Raw genomic sequence first — 21,102 nt, 5'->3', positions numbered from 1 at the left:
GAGCACATGTAGGGGATGCACCTGCATGCACCCCACCAGGTGCATTATGTTCATGTGAAATGCACGGAAGTATGCCTGCATAACATATGAACGAATTTCATACCCTTTGTATCTTAATTATTGAGAGTAATAAATATAGCCTTGTCAGTTACCATAGAGCTTTTATAAAGTTGTTTCTATCAAACCTGTGCTACTGGCTTCTAATATGAGAGTTCTCCACGACAGTAAGACACAACATGGCCAGATACACTAGTCACACTACTGTACATCAGAGACATATCAGAGATGACCCCAAAACTATTCAGGTCCCTAGGTATCAGGGTAGCCCACAAACCAACAACCACCCTGCAACAGCTATTTACAAACATAAAGGAACCCATACTCACAAGCAATAAAACTAACGTAATATACAAAATGCCATGCAAGGACTGTGAAAAACTTTACACAAGCCAAACTGGAAGAAAACTGACAATAAAGATACACAAACGCTAACTAGCCACTGAGAGACATGACCAATTCTCACTTGTCTCACTACACACTGACAACAAGGGATACAAATTCAACTAGGACAACACATCCATAATAGCATGAACCAAACAGAGAAATGCCAGGAATTCTTGGAGGCCTGGTATTCTAACCGGAACTCCATCAACAAACGCACTGAACTGGACCTGACATATAAACCACAAAAAACAGAACCACAAGTAATGCCACCCAACCGAGCAAACCGAGGCATATAAATAACAAGCAGGACAGAACACCAACGCTTCATCGGAGGTACAGATGATGTTACTTAGCAGGGTGATGAAACGTCTGCAACTGAACACACCGGTTCAGCAAGTCTACAACCTGTCTACAGACTTGACAATAAATATTCAGTGGGTCTCGCTGTCTGCTGCTCTTCTTTTGGCCAGCAAACAGGCTAGCCTGACAGTAACAGTGCAAATCTTGGCATTTACAGCATGATTTATAAATATGTGGTGTACTAACATCAAAACATTACTTGTTCCTGGTCTAATTGGAGCGCAGCTGTATGTTTGCGCACTGACCCAGTTGTCATGGCCAGTCTGTGCATAACCAAAATACCACGAGCCACTTTGCCACTAGCTAATAGAGAGACTGGCTGAGTTCTTTCTTGTAAATCTAAGAGTGACACATTTAAGACACTTACCAAGGGCCAGAGCTATAACATAATACTGTTTAATTCAGAAGATTTCACTTACCTCCAGGTTAGCAGGACAGACTGATGACAAAGTTTATCATAAAGATCCCAACATGAAGCCTGTCAAACAGGTTTTTGCATTTTTGATTTCATTTGGTTGCCTCTAAATAATATACATTTATGCACAGATTATTTTGGAGAATAATTGCCACGTTACAGAAAAATAGTAATTTATTGTCACGAGTATTTTTACAAAAAAAGTGAAACATTTTATGTCACCAAACCACAGTGCCTAAATTAATGACAGCAATCATAAATAAGAAGAAAAAAGGTAAAAATTCATCACAGTTCCTGGCTTTGGGGTACACTGGAAAACCGAGCAAAACTGCTGTGCAGGGCTGAGCCAAGACTATCATGCAGGGGCAAGATCTCCATGTTGGACCATTAGAAGAGCCAGAAGCTGCCTCCAAAGCAAAGACAAGACCTCCATGCCAAGACAAGACCTCCATGCTGTGCTGCTGGAATACCCAGAAGCTGCCACAGACCTGCATGACAGGATGAGATCGCCACAGCGGGACAAAAACACCACTCCAAGGTAAGACCGTCCCTCCTGGACAAGGCCACCACACTAGAAAACTGCCTGCCAGGCACCAGACCTACACTGCCATTCCAGGCCGTTGGAAGCCACCTTGTCGCTGGGCCTGGGCTGGGAGAAGATGACTTCCACCAAAGTCATTAGAAGGAGGTAAGGTACCATAGTAAATGGAAAAAAGCATAAAGAGAAAAAAAGTAAATCAGACGGAGTAGATAAGGTCCGGTCTCCTGGGCTGAGGAGCTCACATGGTGAGCTGTTATTTATACACCATATTGAAAAAAAAAGGACAGGTTTACAGAGTCATGCCACTTTTGTAGGTTCAATTCCCACACCAGCTGAGATTATCATGAAGGACTCTGCTTCTCGACTCTCCCCTGGCTGGAGGTATGGCAACACTCAGATTAAAAAACCACGAATCATCTCTTTCTACTGAAAGAGCAGCCCTGTGGTCCAGCAGCTGTATGGTAACTTTACATTTAGAAATCCAGAATCCCAGGCTAGTGCTGGCCCTGGGTTCAAATCTCTCCATAATGTGGTGAAATATGAATTCAGTTAAAGAAACTTCTCTAATGGCAACCTTGTAACCACAGTTCATTGTTATAAAAACCAGTATGGTACACAAGTGTCCTTTAAGGAAGGAAATCTGCCATTCTCAACTTATCTGACCTAGATGTAATTCCAGACCTACAGCAATGGTGACGTTTAACTGCCCTCTGGGCAATTATATATTGGCATCAAAGGCTACTCTGTCCAGCAATACCCACATCCCTAGAATGAACTTAAGAAGAAATTATAAATGGAAATTTTTAAGACTGACTGTCTTTCTTCGAATGCTGTCTCAGCAACACCGCAATGAAAATTGTATCAGTGCATTGCTTAATCACCAAAGCAAAAGCAGATGGAAGACTAATCAAGTTATGATTCGACTGCCTAAAACACATTGCTGATAAGGCTCATACACAAACGATGACAGTATAGGTACAGGATGATATGTAACTGTGGAAATGTCTCCCAGCAAGATTCAAACATCTTCCAGAGGTTAAAGATAGATTAAATACTGATGCAGAAAAAAACTATAAGACAACATTAGCACATCAAACTTACGTCTGTAATTAACCAGTAACTGAAGCTCTTCTTCACTTGCCTTTTGCGTACATTTATTTATTTGTTTCAATCTCTGCTGGATTTATGTAAAATCAGGTTTCCAATTTTGTTCTATTCTTCTGTGAAGGTGTGGATTTATGCCAGGATTTCGTTTTAATCACTGTTAGCACAAGTATGTTGCCCAAAATTTCCTTATTCTTGTAAGCGACCATGAACTTGGTAATGTATTCATCCTTGAAGTACATCACAGCTAATTCATTAGGATGCATTTTCAGGACAAGTGACTGAATAGCAGATAGGAACGGGAACCTATCAACCTGTTCCCCTCCTAGTCAATTAATGTTGTAAATAATTCTAATGTATGGCATTTTAGCTGAGATAAATTCATACTATACCACAAACCAAGACCCAACTGGAGGCCTTCCTGATGTGTATGCTCTACCAACCTGTGGAGATGCCAGTGTTAGACTGGGGTGGATGAAGGAGCAGAGCACTGAAAGCAAGTGGTTTTACAAGAACCTGTCGAACTATAATCTGGTGTTGTACGATTTCTGACTTTGTTGTACCTCCGTACAACACTTGGAACTTCCTGTCGTTTCTCTCTCCTGTACGTTACACTTACAACCAGCAATAATTACACTGTCTGGAACTTCAAAATAATTGCTGGAGAGTGGGGTTTCACACTGTTTAAACTGGAAAATAATGAGGAGGCATATACTAAATCCACATGAATAGGATAAACTGTATAACTAATTTTATACAATGACAGCATTGATTTTATTGACACTGCTGGGTGTCCAGTAGCTGCAGAGCCACAATCTACAATGAAACTTTAAAGACTGAGAATTGTTATATAAAAAAACAGTACAAATTGCAAACATAGTTAACAATTTAAGATTATAGAAATAGTCAACGAGGGGAAAAAGTCAATCTATCTACAGTTTATCACTCTACCTCACAAGAAAATCATAGGGGCATTGACGGAAACTACTTCTAAAATTTTCTTTGAACATTACACCAAAGAATGATAATAATACAGAGCCTTTTATTCTTGTACGTATGCCAGCTGTTTGATAGATTTATTCACTTAAACCTGCTTTGCTGCATATCCCCATTCCTTTAGCAATTTTTCCCTTCAAATTTTTCATCCACCCTCCACTTGAAAACTATATTGAATCTTCTTCCACTTATCTGTCAGGCAGCACATTCAGACCGTAACAGCATGTGGCATATAGTATAAAACTGACCACTCATTTCATCTCTGCATCTTTTGCCAAATGTCTTAATTCTACATCCTTTAATTACTGATTTTTCTATCCCTGGCAATAGTTCCTCTTTCTCTACTTTTGTCAAAAAGCTTCATGATTTCAAACATAGCTACTAATTCTTCACTTCTCTCTACTGAGAAAAACAACATCAGACTTTCCAGTTACTAAAATCCCCATCCATCGTTCCATTCTAGTGAAACTCTTCTGCAACTTCTCTACGTCCTACGTGTACTTCCTAAAGTGCGGAGCTCATTGTCAGACGCAATATTCTAGTTGAGACATCACAAGCAATTTGTAAAGGTATTGCACAACTTTGAGTTTGTACACTACACTTCTCTTCAGCAAAACAAGGAATTCTGTATGCCTTTAAAACCATTTTCTTAACTTGTTCCTCCACCTAAACTTGTGGACATACCCTCAAATTTTTTGTTACCACACCTCAAAAGGATATTAGATAACAAAAACTTTTGTGCTCCTGAGATGCTGCTTGGCCTGCTGTGTTCATCCAGCTACACACTTTGTTATCTTGGATTCTCCAGCATCTGCAGTTCCCGTTATCTCTGATCAAAAGGATATTATGTAGTTTATAATGCCATTTCTCACATTCCACAACTTCCTACCAAAATATTGTCACTTCTAAATTTGCTTGAATCTGCTCTTATCTGCCAATTTCATCAGTTTATTAATTGTATTAATTCAAATCTCAAAAATGGGAATAAAAGACTTGGTTGAAGGTTATAAAGTCATAGAGTCATATGGATATGCAGCACGGAAACAGACCAGACCATTCGGTCCAACTCGTCCATGCCCAACAGACATCCCAAACTCATCTAGTCCCATTTGCCAGCACTTGTCCCATATCCCTCAAAACCCTTCCTATTCATGTACCCATCCAGATGCCTTTTAAGTGTTGTAATTGTACCAACCTCCACCACTTCCTCTGGCAGCTTGTTCCATACACACCACCTTCTGCGTGGGGGGGGGGGGGGAATTATCCCTTCAAAGGTCAAGTGATAAAATCTCTGGAAAGGTTTGACAACTCAATGCTTTGGGTAGACTCAACAGTCCTGCCCAAAAAGGCCAATAACTTTTTTGCACTTATTCTGATGTCTTTAATTGCAGAAATCCAATGTATCTCATCTATACATTAAGTTAGCTTACATATGCTAGCATGAGATGATGGTCTGACAGGTATATAGCAACAAGTACAAACAGAAACATTCAGGAAACCACTCGGCCTTGTAATCGCTGAATCATGCCAAAGGAGGCGCCATGTTGTTCCCTATAGACGTCACCTCCGGGTGAGGTAACTCTTAGCCCGGTCGCCGCGCCCTTGCTTCCTTCAGCAACTGTTTAAACCGTTTCTTTTTGAAAGAGAGAGGTTCGCGCGTTTTCAGTCCTCTACCCACAGTGCCCTGCGCACGTCCCCACAGTTGTGGCGCTGCCGAGCATGCGCAGTCAGAGAGGGTGCCGCCATTTTCTCTTCTCTGCTCTAATGGGAACGTTTTAACCGATTGGTGCCGCGCTTTCAGGGTGTTTCGGGCAGCCGGGCGCCTCACGCGGGCACCGGGAGACACCGAAAGGGAGTTTTCTTGCAAGAAAAGACGGTGAAAACGTAAGTTAGAACGGTTAGAGGGGCCAAATGCAGGTCCTTTGTGCCGCCTCTAGGTGTCACGATGGGGCTTGTCGGCGCTGGGTGTGTTTGTCTCCCTCTATCGTTATATTCAGACAGAAAAAAAATACTCGGGGAAAAAAAAACTTGCAATCCTGCAGCTAAAGAAATCTCCCCAAACAGGAGGCCCCGAAAAATAAAATTCACCTCGCCGTCCGAGGGCCTGCTTGGGGGAGGGGCGGCGCGGCGGCTCAGTCCTTTCTGGAGCTGGTTGCTGGCGTGCGGGAGGTGAGGCCGGGCCTTTCCTCTTTGTTCCCGCGGCTCGGCTCGGCTCGGCTCCCCGGCTGCGGCCGCTCCACAGCAGCGTCTGCCTTCCTTCCCACTCACTCCCCTCCCCCGTCCGTCCGACTGCCAGTGCCTTCCTCCCTCTCTCTGTGTCTGTCGCCAGGGCCCGCTCGGTGGCAGTAAATTGCAAAGAGCTCCCTCTATAACCGGGCTGATTGCAGGCGGCAGGGCAAAGTGGCGGGTTATTTCTAACGGGAGATTATGGGTGGGTTGGCTGTGTGTTGGGGGGGGAAGAGAGGGAATGGAAACACATCGCTCTCGCCCTCCCCATTCCGTCGCCATTTTAAGCAAACCAGACTCGTTTTTAATGAAGCTTTGCAATCTTAATCCAACAGGCGATGGCAACCCTTTCAGCCGGGAGATTTCTTCCACCCCACACAATAACTACCTTCCGAAAACTTTTAGCATGAATCAACCTAGATAAACGAATTCATTATTTGCAAACGCAGTATGTCAAGTGCCTTTGAAAAGGAAGTAGTACATAGCCTGGCCTGACTGTCGCCTCGATATTAAGCCTAACCTAAGCAAATTTACTGTAATCAACGTAGCGCTTCAACCAAAATATTATATAGTCATAATGCTTTATAAATATTTTACGTTAATTAAAACTAGTGAGTTGTCATTTTTTGAAAAACATTACACATTTTTAAATATGAAACAACTATTTTAAAATTAGTTAAATTATGCATTTATCTTAACTATTTGTGTCATCAGGTACAAATGCAAAACGCCTAGTCAAATTTTAATCCAGACTTTTATACTGAATTATAGTAATCAAGACTTCAAGAAGTCCTGCATTTTTCTCAGAACATTGCACTTTACTGAACTTGAGGGTAAAAGACAGCCATTATCGTGCTGTCAGCCCCTTAAGGTCGTTTTTAGGTATCTTAAGTGGATGTGCCACCCACTTAGGGAAAACGTATCCTGGTGAGTTATAGGTAGGATGTGCTGACTGCTTTTTTAGCTGCACAGCTCCTCATTTGACAAACCAATACTGCTGAAGAAGATCAGGTTCAATATTTTGGAATTACAAAATGTGCATCTTCATATAATGTTTGTAGAACTAAAAGTGCAATCTGACTGCCAACTGAAATGGGCAAAATGCAACTTTCACAGCTGTTTTTGAATTGCTGTCAATTGCTGTGCTGAAATAACAACATTTGTGAACAATATTAGTAGATTAATTTTTCCATCTGTTGGTTCAGTGTGACTTGCTCATGGACAGCAAGTGTTTGTAGGTTTACTGCACCATCTAACTGTATTGTGGAGTGGGTTTGAGGCCAGTTTGCAACTACTTGCAAGTTTTATAAGAATTTATATACCACTTTTGTTTTCCCTTTTTGAACTAAAAAAAATTGAGTATTCCAAACATGTTTGAGTAAAGTCTACTTCCACAGTAACTGAAGGAATTGAATTAATGGTAACTTTATGTTGAGCATCTGATGTCAAACTCGTTTGATGATGCTTGGATTTTAAAAAAAATGATATTTGGTATTTAAATACCTATGTCAAATTGTAAAGTTACAATCACATCCATGGAAACTGATTGTGCTGAGATGATCTTTTACACTAATGGGAACTTACCAATGTTAGGAGACTTAGATGCTTGTTCAGTGGAGGCACACTAATGCTAATGAATGTAATACATTTTACTATTGGTGACACATCGGGGCCAAATGTGATGCCAGTTTTATTTTTTTCAGATCAAGAAATTTGTCTTGACTTATGTTACAGGTCACTATTCTATACTCCATGATGTATTTGGCACGCGGTGGTTGGGGGGGGGGGTGGTGCATTGTTGCACTATCACTAGACTGTTAATCTCGAAGTAATGTTCTGGGGATGCAGTTCAAATCATCCCAGACCAGTTAGAGGAACTGGAATTCAATTTCTTAAAATGGTGCTCTGCCTGCTTGCCTTAATCAGTCATGGCATTGGGTTTAAAATTTGGCAAATCATGTTGAGCTGATTTTAGGCTACATTTGGAGTATCGCTTGCAGTTCTGGTTGCTACACTATAGGAAGGATGTGGAGGTTTTCGAGGGGGCAAAACAGTTTTATCAAGATGTTACCTAGATTGGACGTATTAGCTTTAGCAAGAGATTGGACAAACAGATTGTTTTTTGCTAGAGCATCGAAAGCTGAAGGTGAACTAATTGAAGTATAATAAAGTTGAGAGGCATGGATATGGTGGATAATCAAGGTTTTTTTTCCCCGGGGAGGTGGTAAAAGCAGTTGTGTTAGCACAGTTTCAGAGGCATTTCGACAAACACATGGGATATAGTCTATGTACAGGCAGATGGGATTAGTTTAGAATGGCATCCTGGTCAGCACAGACCTGCTGAGCCGAAAGGCCTGTTCCTGTATTGTGCTGTACTGTACAGTTCTTTGTTTTTTTTTCTTAAACGAGACTGATAGAGTCCTATATCATGGAGGAATGGACAAAAGCCTTTTCCACGGTTAAATTTAAACCCAAGCATTGTGCTAATCACATCTGTCACTCAGGCTTTCTATACAGTATCTTGGTTATTTATTGATAGATGCATAGGACAAATGGTTCTTCATGTCATTGTAAAGATGATCAATAGTTATGTGAAATAGTACAGTCAGTTAAGTAGAATTGCTTACTTAAGCGAGAGTGTGCTTAACTAAATCTCCAGGATAAGAGAATGTTTGCTTTCTGATTTAGTGCCTAAAAAGTGATAAAATTTGTAGAATTGGATGGTTATGTTTGAATTTTTCATCAGTAAATTCTTTTACTTCAATGAATTCTAGTTTTTGGAATACTACACTCAATTCTGGTCTCCCTGCTATAGGAAAGATGTGGTAAAACTTGAAAGGGTTCAGAGAAGATTTTCAAGGATGTTGGCAGGCGTGGTGGGTTTGAGTTGTAGGGAGCGTCAAAGGCTGAGGAGTGACCTTATAGAAGTTTATTAAATCATGAGGGGCATGGATAGGGTGAATAACCGAAGTCTTTTTCCCCAGGGTAGCGGAACCCAAAACTAGAGGGCATAGGTTGAAGGTGAGAAGGGACAGATTTCAAAGGGAACTGAGAGACAACTTTTTCACATAGAGGGTAGTGCATGTATGGAACGAACTACCAGAGGAAATGTTGGAGGTGGTACAATTACAACATGTAAAGGGCATGTGGATGGATAAATGAATAGGAAAGGTTTGGAGGAATATCGGCCAAATGCAACTAGGTTAATTTATCTAGGAGAAGTTGGACCGAAGGGACTGTCTTTGTGCTGCATATCTCTGACTGTATGACTCTAAATTTTAAGACATGTTGACTGAAGTCCAGTTGAGAACTGGCTATAGGTGACAAATCTGGTTGGTCAGGAGTACTGTATATGCAAGAGCTGAACATCTGACTATTTTATGATAAATTTATATGTTACACTGAGTTTGATAGTGAACATAGAATTGTGATGTAACCAAGGTTTTATGAAGTTTTTTGAGTTATTTGTTAACAAATAAGTTACGACATATACACATTCAAAATAAGCAGCTTTTAAAGGGTATTGGTGGATTTGGGAGGGCTGAGTGAATTGGAACCTTCCAAAAGTCAAATTGAGGGATTTAGGTGTTGGGTGACGACACCAAGCAAGCAAAAACAGGATGAGGCTGACACAAACAAAGTGAGCAGGGAGTTGGGTCAAGGCCCAGGAGATGTCAACATTAGTTTTGCAGCTGCACCAGCAGAATTGCAAATTATTTTATTTGCAACTTGAAAGCAGCCACCATTTCCTAACTGCTAAGGTGCCTAATGAGACTGATCACTAGTTAGAAAGACGAGCTAAAAGAAGAAAATGGTTAAACTTTGAGTGGAATAATCAGACATTTTCCCTGTTTAATATGATGATAGGGTAGAAAAAGTACACCTGGAAGAGATGATAATGCTGCAAGATGGTGTACGTGTTCATAGTTCTGAAAACTCAAATTAAGACTTGTTCAGAGGTATTTGTTGAAATTGTGTGATTATCAGCTGGCTATGTTGCCTTGAATGACAATTGAAACCAAGACACCAGACTGTTTTACCACTATAGAGGAGACAACAGAGGGAGGTTCCTCACCCAGAGAGTTGTGAGCGCATGGAATAGTTAACCAGTGGTAGTCACGGAAGCGGAGTCATTAGTGACCATTAAGCGACTGCTGGACCTGCACATGGACAGCAGTGAATTGAGGGGAATGTAGGTTAGGTTATTTTTGGATAAGGATTATTTGACGGCACAACATCGTGGGCTGAAGGGCCTGTACTGTGCTGTACTTTTCTATGTTCTATGTACTACGATGGTTTCTTGAGCATATGGTTGGGATACTAGAAGGGTGAAATCAAGTGTACAGGATAGTCTTCATTTGTACTGACTTGTGAATATGGAAAGGACATTTATCTGTTGCGTTCTCCTACTGACCTTGAGAAAGTAATGTACAGGTGATAGGGTGGGGGAATTATTTACAGCCATGTTTTCAATTACAGTTCTTGTGATCTTCAGATTTATATGTAACATTTAATTTTGATTGGAAAGGCAAATAATGGCACCTGCTGTATGAATTCTAAGAATTGTTGTGTATGAACCAACAAAGAATGTTTTAAGCAAATATGATTTTGCATAAAGGTGAACTGCTAACTTTGATAGTCAAAATTACAGTGGCTGAAAGTTCTTTTCAAAGATTACCTGTATCAAGTTATGTTTTTGCAACTTTTTTCCTCTGGAATTTGAAAATAAGTCATTAAATTATACTTTCGATATGGTGATGAGTTACAATGTTTAAAGTTTTTGGTTTCTTTTGGCTTAACTCTAATGGGGAAAGAACAGTTGCCATACCAGGTTATAGCTTTTGAACTTGACCACCTTGTGTAGCTTAAAAAAAATGTTACTACCTGGAGTGGGGAATGGGCTAATTAAGGTGTATTAGAATCAAAATTGATAGGAAAATAATTGATTAAATAGCTGAGGGCCTTCAAAGTGAAGGGTGTTAAACAGAGTAGACATTCTCATGTGAGTGAAAGAGCATTCAAAGCACGACTGCCTTGAATGAAGTTAAAATGAAACCAAGGAAGGAGACGTGCATATCTAAGATTTTAAAAGAATTGAGCCAAGCAGAGAAATTATAGACATCAAATAGAAGAGTAAGTGGGGAAGAGAGTGTAAGAATAGTATCATAGCTAACATAAATAATTTTGAAAAGTAGTCAGTCGCAAAGTGGGGCTGATTAGGGACCAAAAAGGCATTCTTGTGGAAACATTGCTAAGGATTAAATGACCACTTTGCATTTAGCTTCACTAAAGAAAAAGAAAATGCTGCAAAAGTAGCAGTAAAGGAGGAGACAAAAGTGACATCGGATAGAATGCAGTTAGACAAAGATATTCTTAAAAGGTTGCCAGGCTTCAAAATAGAAATGTTATTTGGTTAAGATGGGTTCCATGCTCAGGTGTAGAACAGAGGCCATAAATTGTGGCTGTAGCCACAACTTTCCAATTCTCCCTTGATATGAGTGATGCCCATGAGAGTGATGGATTTCAGATGTAACACCTCATATTTTTTTTAAATAAGGGGAATAAACCTGGCAACTACAAGCCAATTCGCGTAAGGTCTGTGGGGAAACTTGGTGAATAAATTGCAACAGAAAAGTCGCATTTGCAAATCCATGAGTCTCCAAGTTAAAATCTGTTTAGATTCGTTCAAGGTAATTCTTGTTTTACTTAATTTTTGAACGAAGGTTGTGGCGAAGCGATATTTGAGTGTAGAAGGGCAGTTTAAAAATTATTGGATCTTTAGTTTTATTAATAGCCACTTAAATTGTGAAAGCAAGGAAATTCTGCTGAACTATTAAAACTCAAGTGAACACTCAGCTGGAATAATGTGCAGTTCTGGGTGCTGTGCTTTGGAAAAGTTTCAAGCCGTTTTGAAAGATTGAGGAATAAATTTTCTAGTATTATTCTGTGATGAATAAAGTCATTTGTGTAGACAGACTGAGAAAGTTGGAGTAGTTCTACTTGGACAAGAGGGGATTTTAAGACAACAGTCTTATGAAAGTTTATTTATTCTAAATTCCAGAACTACATGCTGCCATAAAAATGTTGTGTTTTAAGATGCCTTATCCATACTACATCAAAAATTGGAACCTGTGAAAGTCCTGTCAGGCAGTACATTTAATGTGTAATAAGTGTTGTAAGTATGGATTATAGTTCTAAAAATGAGGAATATACAGTGTCACAAATGGATTTATCACTCACTTGTATACTCTGTCAGTGTTGGTCATGTAAGTAACTGTTAAGTTTCTTGAATCTGGTATATTTTTGGAAGAAAAATGAAAAATCATTTCAAGTGGCGGAATCTGTGAGCGCAGATGTGAGACAATTGGCAAAAAAGCCAATGGTAACACAAAGAAATTATGCTTTTGCACAAGCTCTTGTGATGTGAAATACTTGAAAGGTTGATGGGAGTAGATTCAGTTGTTATCTTCAAAAGAACAGAATGAATATTTGAAGAGATAAGTAAATTATAGGGTTAGCACAGAAGAACTGGGGACTAGCACTTATGGGATAGTTGTACCCAAGAGCCGTCACAATTACAGTGGACTGAATGGCTTTCTACATTGACACTTTGTAAATTTGAACTTTAATTTCTGAGAACAGCTTCAAAATTACCCCTTGCAATGTTTATAGATCTCCGGTTTTGAGCATTGTATGATCTACTATGTATGAGACTTTAACCTGGAATTGAATGGTCCACGTAAAAAGTCAGTCATTAAATTAGTTTTTGATATCAAATATATAAATGATACAAGTGCCATTTCTTAAGGTAAGATGGCAACTTAGAGTATCTGTTTTCTCTCTCACAGTTTTGTGGCCTGTTGTCACAGAACGGGAAAGAGGACTCAACGCTCATACAAACGTTGTATGATACTGCTATTGTTTTTGTTGATTTGAATTATTACCCTTCATATCAGACGGTATACACCCAGGAAAGTTTACTCGTTGCAGGCTTTTTCTCTAATGCAGTTTTGTTGAATGAATAGAAAACCAGGTTCTATTCGGTGACACTCGCAGTAAAAACATTGCTGGCGATTTTACAGTTTCTAAAGTGAACTTCATATAGTCCTGATTTTAAATTGTAAAACATTGCAACAAAATTCTGTATTATTGATAACTCTCTTTTTGCTTACGTTTTAGTTGCCATGGCGACTGAATCAGAAAATGTGGCTGTGGAAGAGTCAGAAATGTTTACGAAGGTCAAAGAGCACAAGACTTATCAAAGACGACGAGAAGGTGGACAACCTGAAGATGCTGACGGGCAACACAAAGAATCAGATGGTACTGAGGTAGCAGCACAAGATATGAACAGCAACGTGCAAGTTGTGATGATGCAGCCATTGGACCCTACACTACTACAAATGAAGCAACCAGTTGAGGGTGGAGCTCATGAGTCGGACACTGTAGATGACACGCAGATTATCACGTTGCAAGTTGTGAATATGGAGGAGCAGCCATTAAATCTTGGAGAACTGCAGCTAGTGCAGGTAGCCCAAAGCAGCATTGATGAACTGCAAGGAAACTATGAAAATGAAGCTCCCAAAGATGGACTTCAGGAAGGAGATCCTGTAATCTGTCATACTCTTCCCCTACCAGAAGGCTTTCAGGTTGTGAAAGTAGGTGCCAATGGTGAAGTGGAAACAGTGGAAGATGGGGCAATAGAAGTGCGGGAAAATGAGGATGCTTCTGCTGCCTGGCAGAAAGATCCTGATTATCAGCCACCAGTTAAAAAAGTCAAAAAGAAAAAGAATAAATTGCGCTACAAGGTGGATGATTCCAAAGATGTTGACTTATCTGTATATGATTTTGAAGAGGAACAGCAGGAAGGTTTACTTTCAGAGGTTAATGTAGAGAAGGCAGTTGGAACCATGAAGCCTCCAAAACCAATGAAGATTAAGAAGAAAGGTATGGTAACGTGACAGTATTTCATTTCAAGTTTAATATGTAGATTTGCAACTCTTCAATGTAATTCATCACTGAGTGTAAGGGATATTTCCGAGGGACATGATGAAGCTTGTGATGTATGCCTTTCTTTCATTTGGGTGATGTTGGTAGATGTGACACAGAACAGGATTTGAATAGTTGTGTAAGATCCCTTAAAATTGTGCAGTGCTTAGCTTGATCTGAGAATCTTCTGTTTAGTTTTCATGTAGAATATTTTCTCTTTCAAATAAACTGTAGGAGTTCTTCTTTTTTGCCTCATTAAATCTCTCATTTCTCCTTTTGGACCTTGTAATCAGCCTGAAATTTGTAAGTTGTATAGCAGTATTGTAGTTTGAATTTGTCACTAAATGATTCAGTATATGAATCGCCGTATTCCATAATTCAAACTGTAGTGGCTTGGGTAACCAGTTCAGATCTGGGATTGAAAATATGACAAATCTGTTGTATGTACAACAACTTATTGTTTAATGTAACAACCTTCTATCAATAAATGACTTCGCTTGTTGACATTGCCAAATGATAAAACTGAGAGGTAAAACCCAGTCAAATAGTTATTTTCATGGACGTTGATTGTGAGGTGAGGCTGTCTCTTTTCCCCTTATCTGTTGGAATTGTGACATTGATTTGACTGATGTAACGTGCTTTGTTTTTAACAGCCCTAGCAAAAATTAAGTGTTATGAACAGGGATGTGTTCAAAAGTTGGTTTTCCAGCCCTTCTTAGCAGATGTATTGCTTACGAATGTAATGCCGTTAGTACTTGCACATGACAAAAAATTTTTGAGCTCTATCACCTACATTGTACAAATAATTGGTTAATATATAGGTTATAATTGAGTGTATATTTCAGGTTTCCTTTTGGTGCGGAGTAAATCTGAGATGAGGCTGTTTTGTTTGTTGATTTGCACGTTGTAGCCAGACTGGTGTAAATCTGAGAGCAAGTCACCTAGCAAAAATAGGAGAGCAGCCTGAAGGTGATTTGGTTCTGGCAACTTTGACTTGCCACAGTTCTATAAAGATCAAAATTTTAGTTATATAATTGAGTCTTGTAACCTGGAAGTGACTGCTAGTAATACTGAATAGTTGTAATGATCCTCTGCTATTTGAGTGCAGGAAAGGCTTTAAGTCGGGGAGAATGGCAGTGTGAGATAACACGATGTGAAGCTGGATGAACACAGCAGGCCAAGCAGCATCAAGGAGCAGGAAAGTTTGACGTTTCGGGTCGGGACCCTTCAGAGCACACGAGTTTGTGTTTATTAATGTCACAAACAAGTAATATCTATCAATAATACAGTACTTTTTATTGTTAGATGTTTTGATTAAGAGAATTGCAAGTAAATGTGTTCTCCATCTTTTTGTAACTAATCTCCCAATGCACATTGAACCACATTAATAACTTGAGATGGAAATGGATCACAATAGAATTTTTAGTTTTGTTTCCCTGTTTGTTGAGGGAATACCAGTCCAAACAGATGGCAAAGTTTTATTTGTGATGGTCACATGATTATCATTTTATAATTCACAGTTCTGTTTGAAATCATCCACTGACACTTAACTGAGGTGGCTGTGTCAAAGGTAGAAATCACCTGAGATGATTTGGCCAGATAATGTACAATAGAGATTTGAGATGAGATTAACATGGCTGATATTTGTGATTAATTTCTATTACCAGACTGAAACAGGCAGCAGGTAGTTTACGGGAACACCTTCAAGATAAACTTTAATACCTATTTTGCTTTTTAAATATTTACCCTTTTTTAGATATAAAACGTTTCTGTTTGAAGTTTTCTTTGGCATACTGCTTAATTGAAATACTGTTTCCTGTCTGTTTGTAAAATTACATTAATTTCAATCCCCTTGCCCCCACATATAAGCTCTTTACATGTTTAAAAAAAATTAAAATGGCAAATCTGACTCTTGTAATTTTATGGGGTGGACCAGTTTGTGAATCTTTTACAAATTTAAATTTTTTTTGTTTGGGTACTGCTAAGCTTGGACATTAATTTTTTTTAAAAATGTACTCAAAATATTAAAATTTTCTACAAATTCATATGATGTACTCTTAATTTTGGCTGATTTTCGGAAGCTGCCAAAAAGTTTCATTCCTAAGTAAATGGGAAACCGAGAATAAGCCATCTCTGTATGCACAGCAAGTTGCAAAGTACTGGGTTTTTGTGCTTCTTGAGCAGCAAGTTGAAATTTGGGGAAAGCATAGATTATAACTAACTATGAAGTAATAGTTTCATATAATATTTTGTATGTAGCAGTTTCCTGTATCTTGGGGGATCACAATGATGTTTGTAACAGAAAATAGATTTTCATTTGTCATGTGTGATTTTATTTTAGGGGTAAAGAAAACATTCCAGTGTGAATTGTGCAGCTATACTTGTCCCCGACGTTCTAACCTTGACCGGCACATGAAAAGCCACACTGATGAGCGACCGCATAAGTGCCACCTATGTGGTCGAGCTTTTCGGACAGTTACACTTCTGAGAAACCATCTCAACACACATACAGGTAACAGGATATTAAAAATTTGAAATATCGAAATACTGTCTAGTAGGTTCTGAATGCGGTTTAAGATTTTCTACAAAGAATTTTTAATAATTCAAGAGATTTGAGGTAACTTTATTTTTTGTTGCCAGAAAATGTAATTCTTAGCAAAAGCATATTTCATTCAAAACTAATTTTTTAATACTAATAAACATTTATACCATATCAACATGGAGCAATAGCGAAAACTTCACAAATTTGTATTGAGGCCAGTTTTCAACTTAAATGGTCTGACGGTATTGTATACAGTTCTAAGAGGATTTCCCTTCCTTTGTACTCCATCCTACTTGAAATGACGGCCATTGTTCCATTTTCCTTAAGATCTTGTAATTTAGTGTATAAGGACAGGCTGTACTTGCTGCACTGTAGCATGTTGTAGTCTGTCTCCAGGTCAGTAATTCTACTGATTTTTCCTGCTGAAATGGATTATTTGCATTTCCCACATTTTTCAATGTCTGCCAATTTGTTTTTTTTTAAACTTGCTGTATATCCTTTGCACACTGTTTCTTGCTGACATCTTGCTATCCTACCCACCTTTGCATCATTGTCATCGTTACACTACAAAATAGTCATCCAAGTCTCAAATAGTTTAAACTCCAGCAGTGGTCCGGGTGGCACTTCACTAGTTACAGTTTGCCAACCTGAAAATGATCAGTTTACCTCAAGGCACCTTATCAAATGCCTCTTTGAAATCTAAATACCTACATCTGCTGGTACTCCTTTATCCACCCTTCTTAGTACTCATCCAAGAATTCTCATACATTCATCAGATGTGATTTTCCCTTTCACAAATGCATGTTGACTCTGTCTAATAATATTATGATTTTCTAAATACTTTGCTACTACTTCTCTATTAATAGATTCTAGCATTTTCCCAATGACAGATGTTAGAAGAGCTGGTTTATAGTTTCCTACTTTCTGTCTCTCTCTTTTCTTTAGTGATATTACATTTGTTGTTTTCTAGCCCTGACATTTTGCAGATACTAGAGCATTTAGGAAGATTCCATCAACTATGATTTCAGTTGAAATTTGATGGGCAGTTGAGTCAAATAAACCTGCAAGTGTGCAACAATAGAGTGGGGAAACAGTATTAACTGGATATCTGTACAGACAGCTAGCAAAGGGTTGATGTGCAGTGGTCTCCTTGGATGCAATAATAATCCTGTGTAAAGTCTCTGTTATTTAGATCCAGGCATCTGCAATTCCCATGCAGTCATCAAGTAAGATTCGAAATACTTGCATGACCATTTATGGTGATTTACAGCCTGTAATGCAACAGCACTACTCTTTCTTTTTGTATTTTTGTAGGAGCTTTTGCTATCAGTTTATATATGATTGGCTTTCTCTATACTCTGTTTCCCCTTTATTTATTCATACTTTGGCTTCTAAAATGTTCCGAACCTTTTGTCCTATCAGTATTATTTGCATCATTGCCTGTCTTTCAATTTGATACCACCCTTAACTTCTTCAATTCGCTAAAGATGGTGGATTTAGCTTATAGAATCTTTATTTCTGCATAGAATATGATTTCAGTGAGTTCTGAATATCTCAGACATGTGTCACTGCTACTGTACCATTTTACCTTTAACCTATTAATTCATTCCTCATTAGCCAACCTGATCTTCATATTTCTGTCAGTACGTTTATTTAAGTTTAAGGCACTCATTTTACATCTGCACTTCTCATCCTCCAACCAATTGTGAAATTTTGTTATGATATGTTAAGTGTGTACTTCACATCCCTCTGTATTCAGGAGTCAGAGGATATAGAGGTTCTTGAGCAGATTGATAGAGCGAGGAGATACTTGACGCTTTGGGACACACAAAAATAGACAGATCCCAACGTCTGTGTGAGTTGTATCCCAGACTGTATGGGAGGCTGATGAGGAAATTACAAAAGCTGTGACCCCGACTTTTAATTCCTTTTTGGCTATAGGAGAAGTGTGTGGGGACTGGAGAACAGCTAATGTATTCCACCCCTCAAAAACAGTGGTAGGGATTAACCAAAGAGCTATAGACCAGCAGCCCTCGTGCCCCACAGTGCGGAAGCAGGCCGTTGGCCCATGGGGTCTATGGCGACCCTCCGAAGGGCCTCCCACCCAGACCCAAGCCCCTGATTCTGTGACCCTCCATTTCCCATAGCTAATCCACCTAACTTGCACATTCCTGAACACTCTGGGCAATTTAGCGTGGCCAGTTCCCGTAGTCTGTGCACGTTGGGACCGTGGAAGGAAACTGGAGCACTCTGAGGAAACCTACGCAGACGCTGGTAGAGTGTGCAAACTCCACACAGACAGTTGCCTGAGAGTGGAATGCTAACCACTGAACTACCGTGCTGTCCATGGTGGAGAAACTGCTACAGAAAATTCTGAAGGGGAATACATTTCCACTTGGAGAGACAAAATTTGATGACCGAGAGTCAGCATGACTTGGAGCATAAGTAAATTTCCAGATGACAGGGAGATTGACTGGGTGGTTACTAGTGGGGAGATAGGTCTTAGGTTACAGGAAAACATAGGCAGGTTGGTCTGATGAGCAGCTCAGAAGCAGATAGAATTTGAAAAGAGCGAGGTGATGCACTTTGGTGGAAGTGGCAAGACAAGAGAGTACTCAATGAATGGCAGGACAATAGGAAGCTTAGAACAGTGGGTTGATCTTGGTGTGTATGTCCACAGATTCCTGAAAGTGGCAGGACAGGTTTATAGGGTTAAAAAAGCATGCATACACTTGTCTTTATCATGGCATGGATTCTGCGTCATAGCACCAGGGACCTGGGTCATATTCCACCCTCGGGCAACACTTTGTGTGGAGTTTGCATATTCTCTCTGCGTGGGTTTCCTCCAGGTGTCTGGTTTCCTTCTACAGTCCAGAGAGGTGCAGGATAGGTGGCTTGGCCATGCTAAATTGCCTGTAGCCTCCAGGAATGTTTTGGTTTGGTGGGTTAGAGAAGGGGAAATGCACGTGCAGGGGAATGAGTCAGGGTGGGATGCTCTTTGGAGGACAGCATGGACTTGTTGGGCCAAATGGCCTGTTTCTACACTGTAGGGATTCCATGATATAGATAAGAGCAAGGAAGTTGAGTTGGAGTTCTACAAAACTTTGGTTAGGCTACAGCTGGAGTACTGTGTTCAGTTCTCATTGCCACATGATAAGAAGGATGTGATTGCACTGTAGAGGCTGCAGATGAGATTCATCAGGATTTTACCTTGTTTGGAGCATTTTAGCTGTGGAAAGAGACTGGATAGGCACAAATTGTTTTCTTTAGAGCAGGAAAGATTGAGAAACGACCTAATAAACATGAAAGATTGAGGTGTGTGGACAGGAATCCATTGAACCCCTTGTTGAAGAACATATAACAAGGGTGTATAGCGTTAAGGTGAAGGGGACAGGAGGTTAAGCGGGGATTTGAGGAATTTTTTTTTCCCCCACCCAGAAGCTAATTGTATTCCAGAATGCACTGCCTGGGCGGGCATTAGAGGCACAAAAACTCAACTTCTGAAAGGTACATAGATGAGCACTTGAAATGTCTTAACCTTCAAGACTACAGGCCAAGTGCTGTAAAATGGGATTAGTTTAAATGCGTCAGCTTACATTCAATGGGCCAAAGGCCTCTTCCATGACTAACTCAATGACAAATTGAGCAGAATCTGAATGAAATTCCCACGTAGACATCATTGGTTAATGAGTAGTGGAAATGTTACCAGATTATTTACTTCTAGGTCTTTCAGTCACAGGCTGTAGTTTGCTGATGGCTGAAAGCTATAAAATTGGATTGACAATAGTCCAACAAAGGAGTTGAAGGTGTAATGTCATCAGACCTTCTACATTTGAACGTTTAGCATTCTGGTATATTGATAACGAAAATCCAAGGTTTCCAACTGTTAGTCGCTCATTTCTCAATGAGAAACATTTAACAGAGGAAAATCTGTACTTGTAGGATCTTACTTGCATTTTTATTGGCAAAATGGCAGGATCGAATCATGTCGTGTTTGTATGTTTTTTTAGGCATTGAGGCCAAACTTTGTAAGCCAGACTACTTTGAGAGGATCAGATTTTTTTTTGTGTTGTGGGGCCACGAAACACAAGGTTGCCAGCCTTGGCTTTCCTGCATCCGTCTCCCAAATTTGAGTGAAAATTTTGGAAAATGCTTGAAGATGATGAACATTTGGGTAACTTTTTGCAGGAGCAGTAGTATTTAAGATAGAGGGCAGATGTCGATGAGTATTCATTCAGTTGCGATTCTTCCTCAAACTTGTGTCTGAAGTTTCTCATGTTATTGTCCATCTGAGGTTAAAGGAAAACAGATTTGTCGGAGATGACTGAACACTTTCTTTCAGTCAGAATAGATAAAATTCCAAAAGTCATGCAACCTTTTTATTTTTTGTGATTGATTGGCTTTTACTTGTTTCATTATTGCTGTTTATTTGCAAGAAGTGTATTAATGATGTTCCAAATTGTAATTAATTTACATTGCATTGAAAGT

The 21,102-nt window shown here is 39.5% G+C and overlaps 2 protein-coding genes across 10 annotated transcripts in view; one reads left to right on the top strand and one right to left on the bottom strand.

Annotated features, from left to right (window-relative positions):
• The window catches only part of LOC125459812 (uncharacterized), a 35,117-nt gene extending 28,748 nt beyond the window's left edge, over positions 1-6,369 (bottom strand). For 6 of the 9 annotated variants that reach the window (XR_007249106.2, XR_009446781.1, XR_007249109.2 and 3 more), the window contains exon 1: positions 5,949-6,369. Coding sequence is in view for 2 of the 9 variants with exons in the window: in XM_048546696.2 (XP_048402653.1) it covers positions 5,949-6,368 (420 nt within the window). In the remaining 7 variants the exon portion in view is untranslated. The other 3 variants (XR_009446780.1, XR_007249108.2, XR_007249107.2) reach the window with 2 other exon arrangements.
• The window catches only part of ctcf (CCCTC-binding factor (zinc finger protein)), a 40,984-nt gene continuing 25,462 nt past the window's right edge, over positions 5,581-21,102 (top strand). The window contains exons 1-3 of the mRNA XM_048546695.2: positions 5,581-5,744; positions 13,266-14,030; positions 16,414-16,584. Of these exons, the coding sequence (XP_048402652.1) occupies positions 13,271-14,030; positions 16,414-16,584 (931 nt within the window). The 5' untranslated portion in view covers positions 5,581-5,744; positions 13,266-13,270. The remainder of the gene's footprint in view (positions 5,745-13,265; positions 14,031-16,413; positions 16,585-21,102) is intronic.

This window comes from Stegostoma tigrinum, chromosome 16 (genome assembly GCF_030684315.1).
Source record: "Stegostoma tigrinum isolate sSteTig4 chromosome 16, sSteTig4.hap1, whole genome shotgun sequence".
NCBI lineage: Eukaryota > Metazoa > Chordata > Chondrichthyes > Orectolobiformes > Stegostomatidae > Stegostoma > Stegostoma tigrinum.
This window is presented reverse-complemented; position numbering and strand designations above follow the sequence as displayed.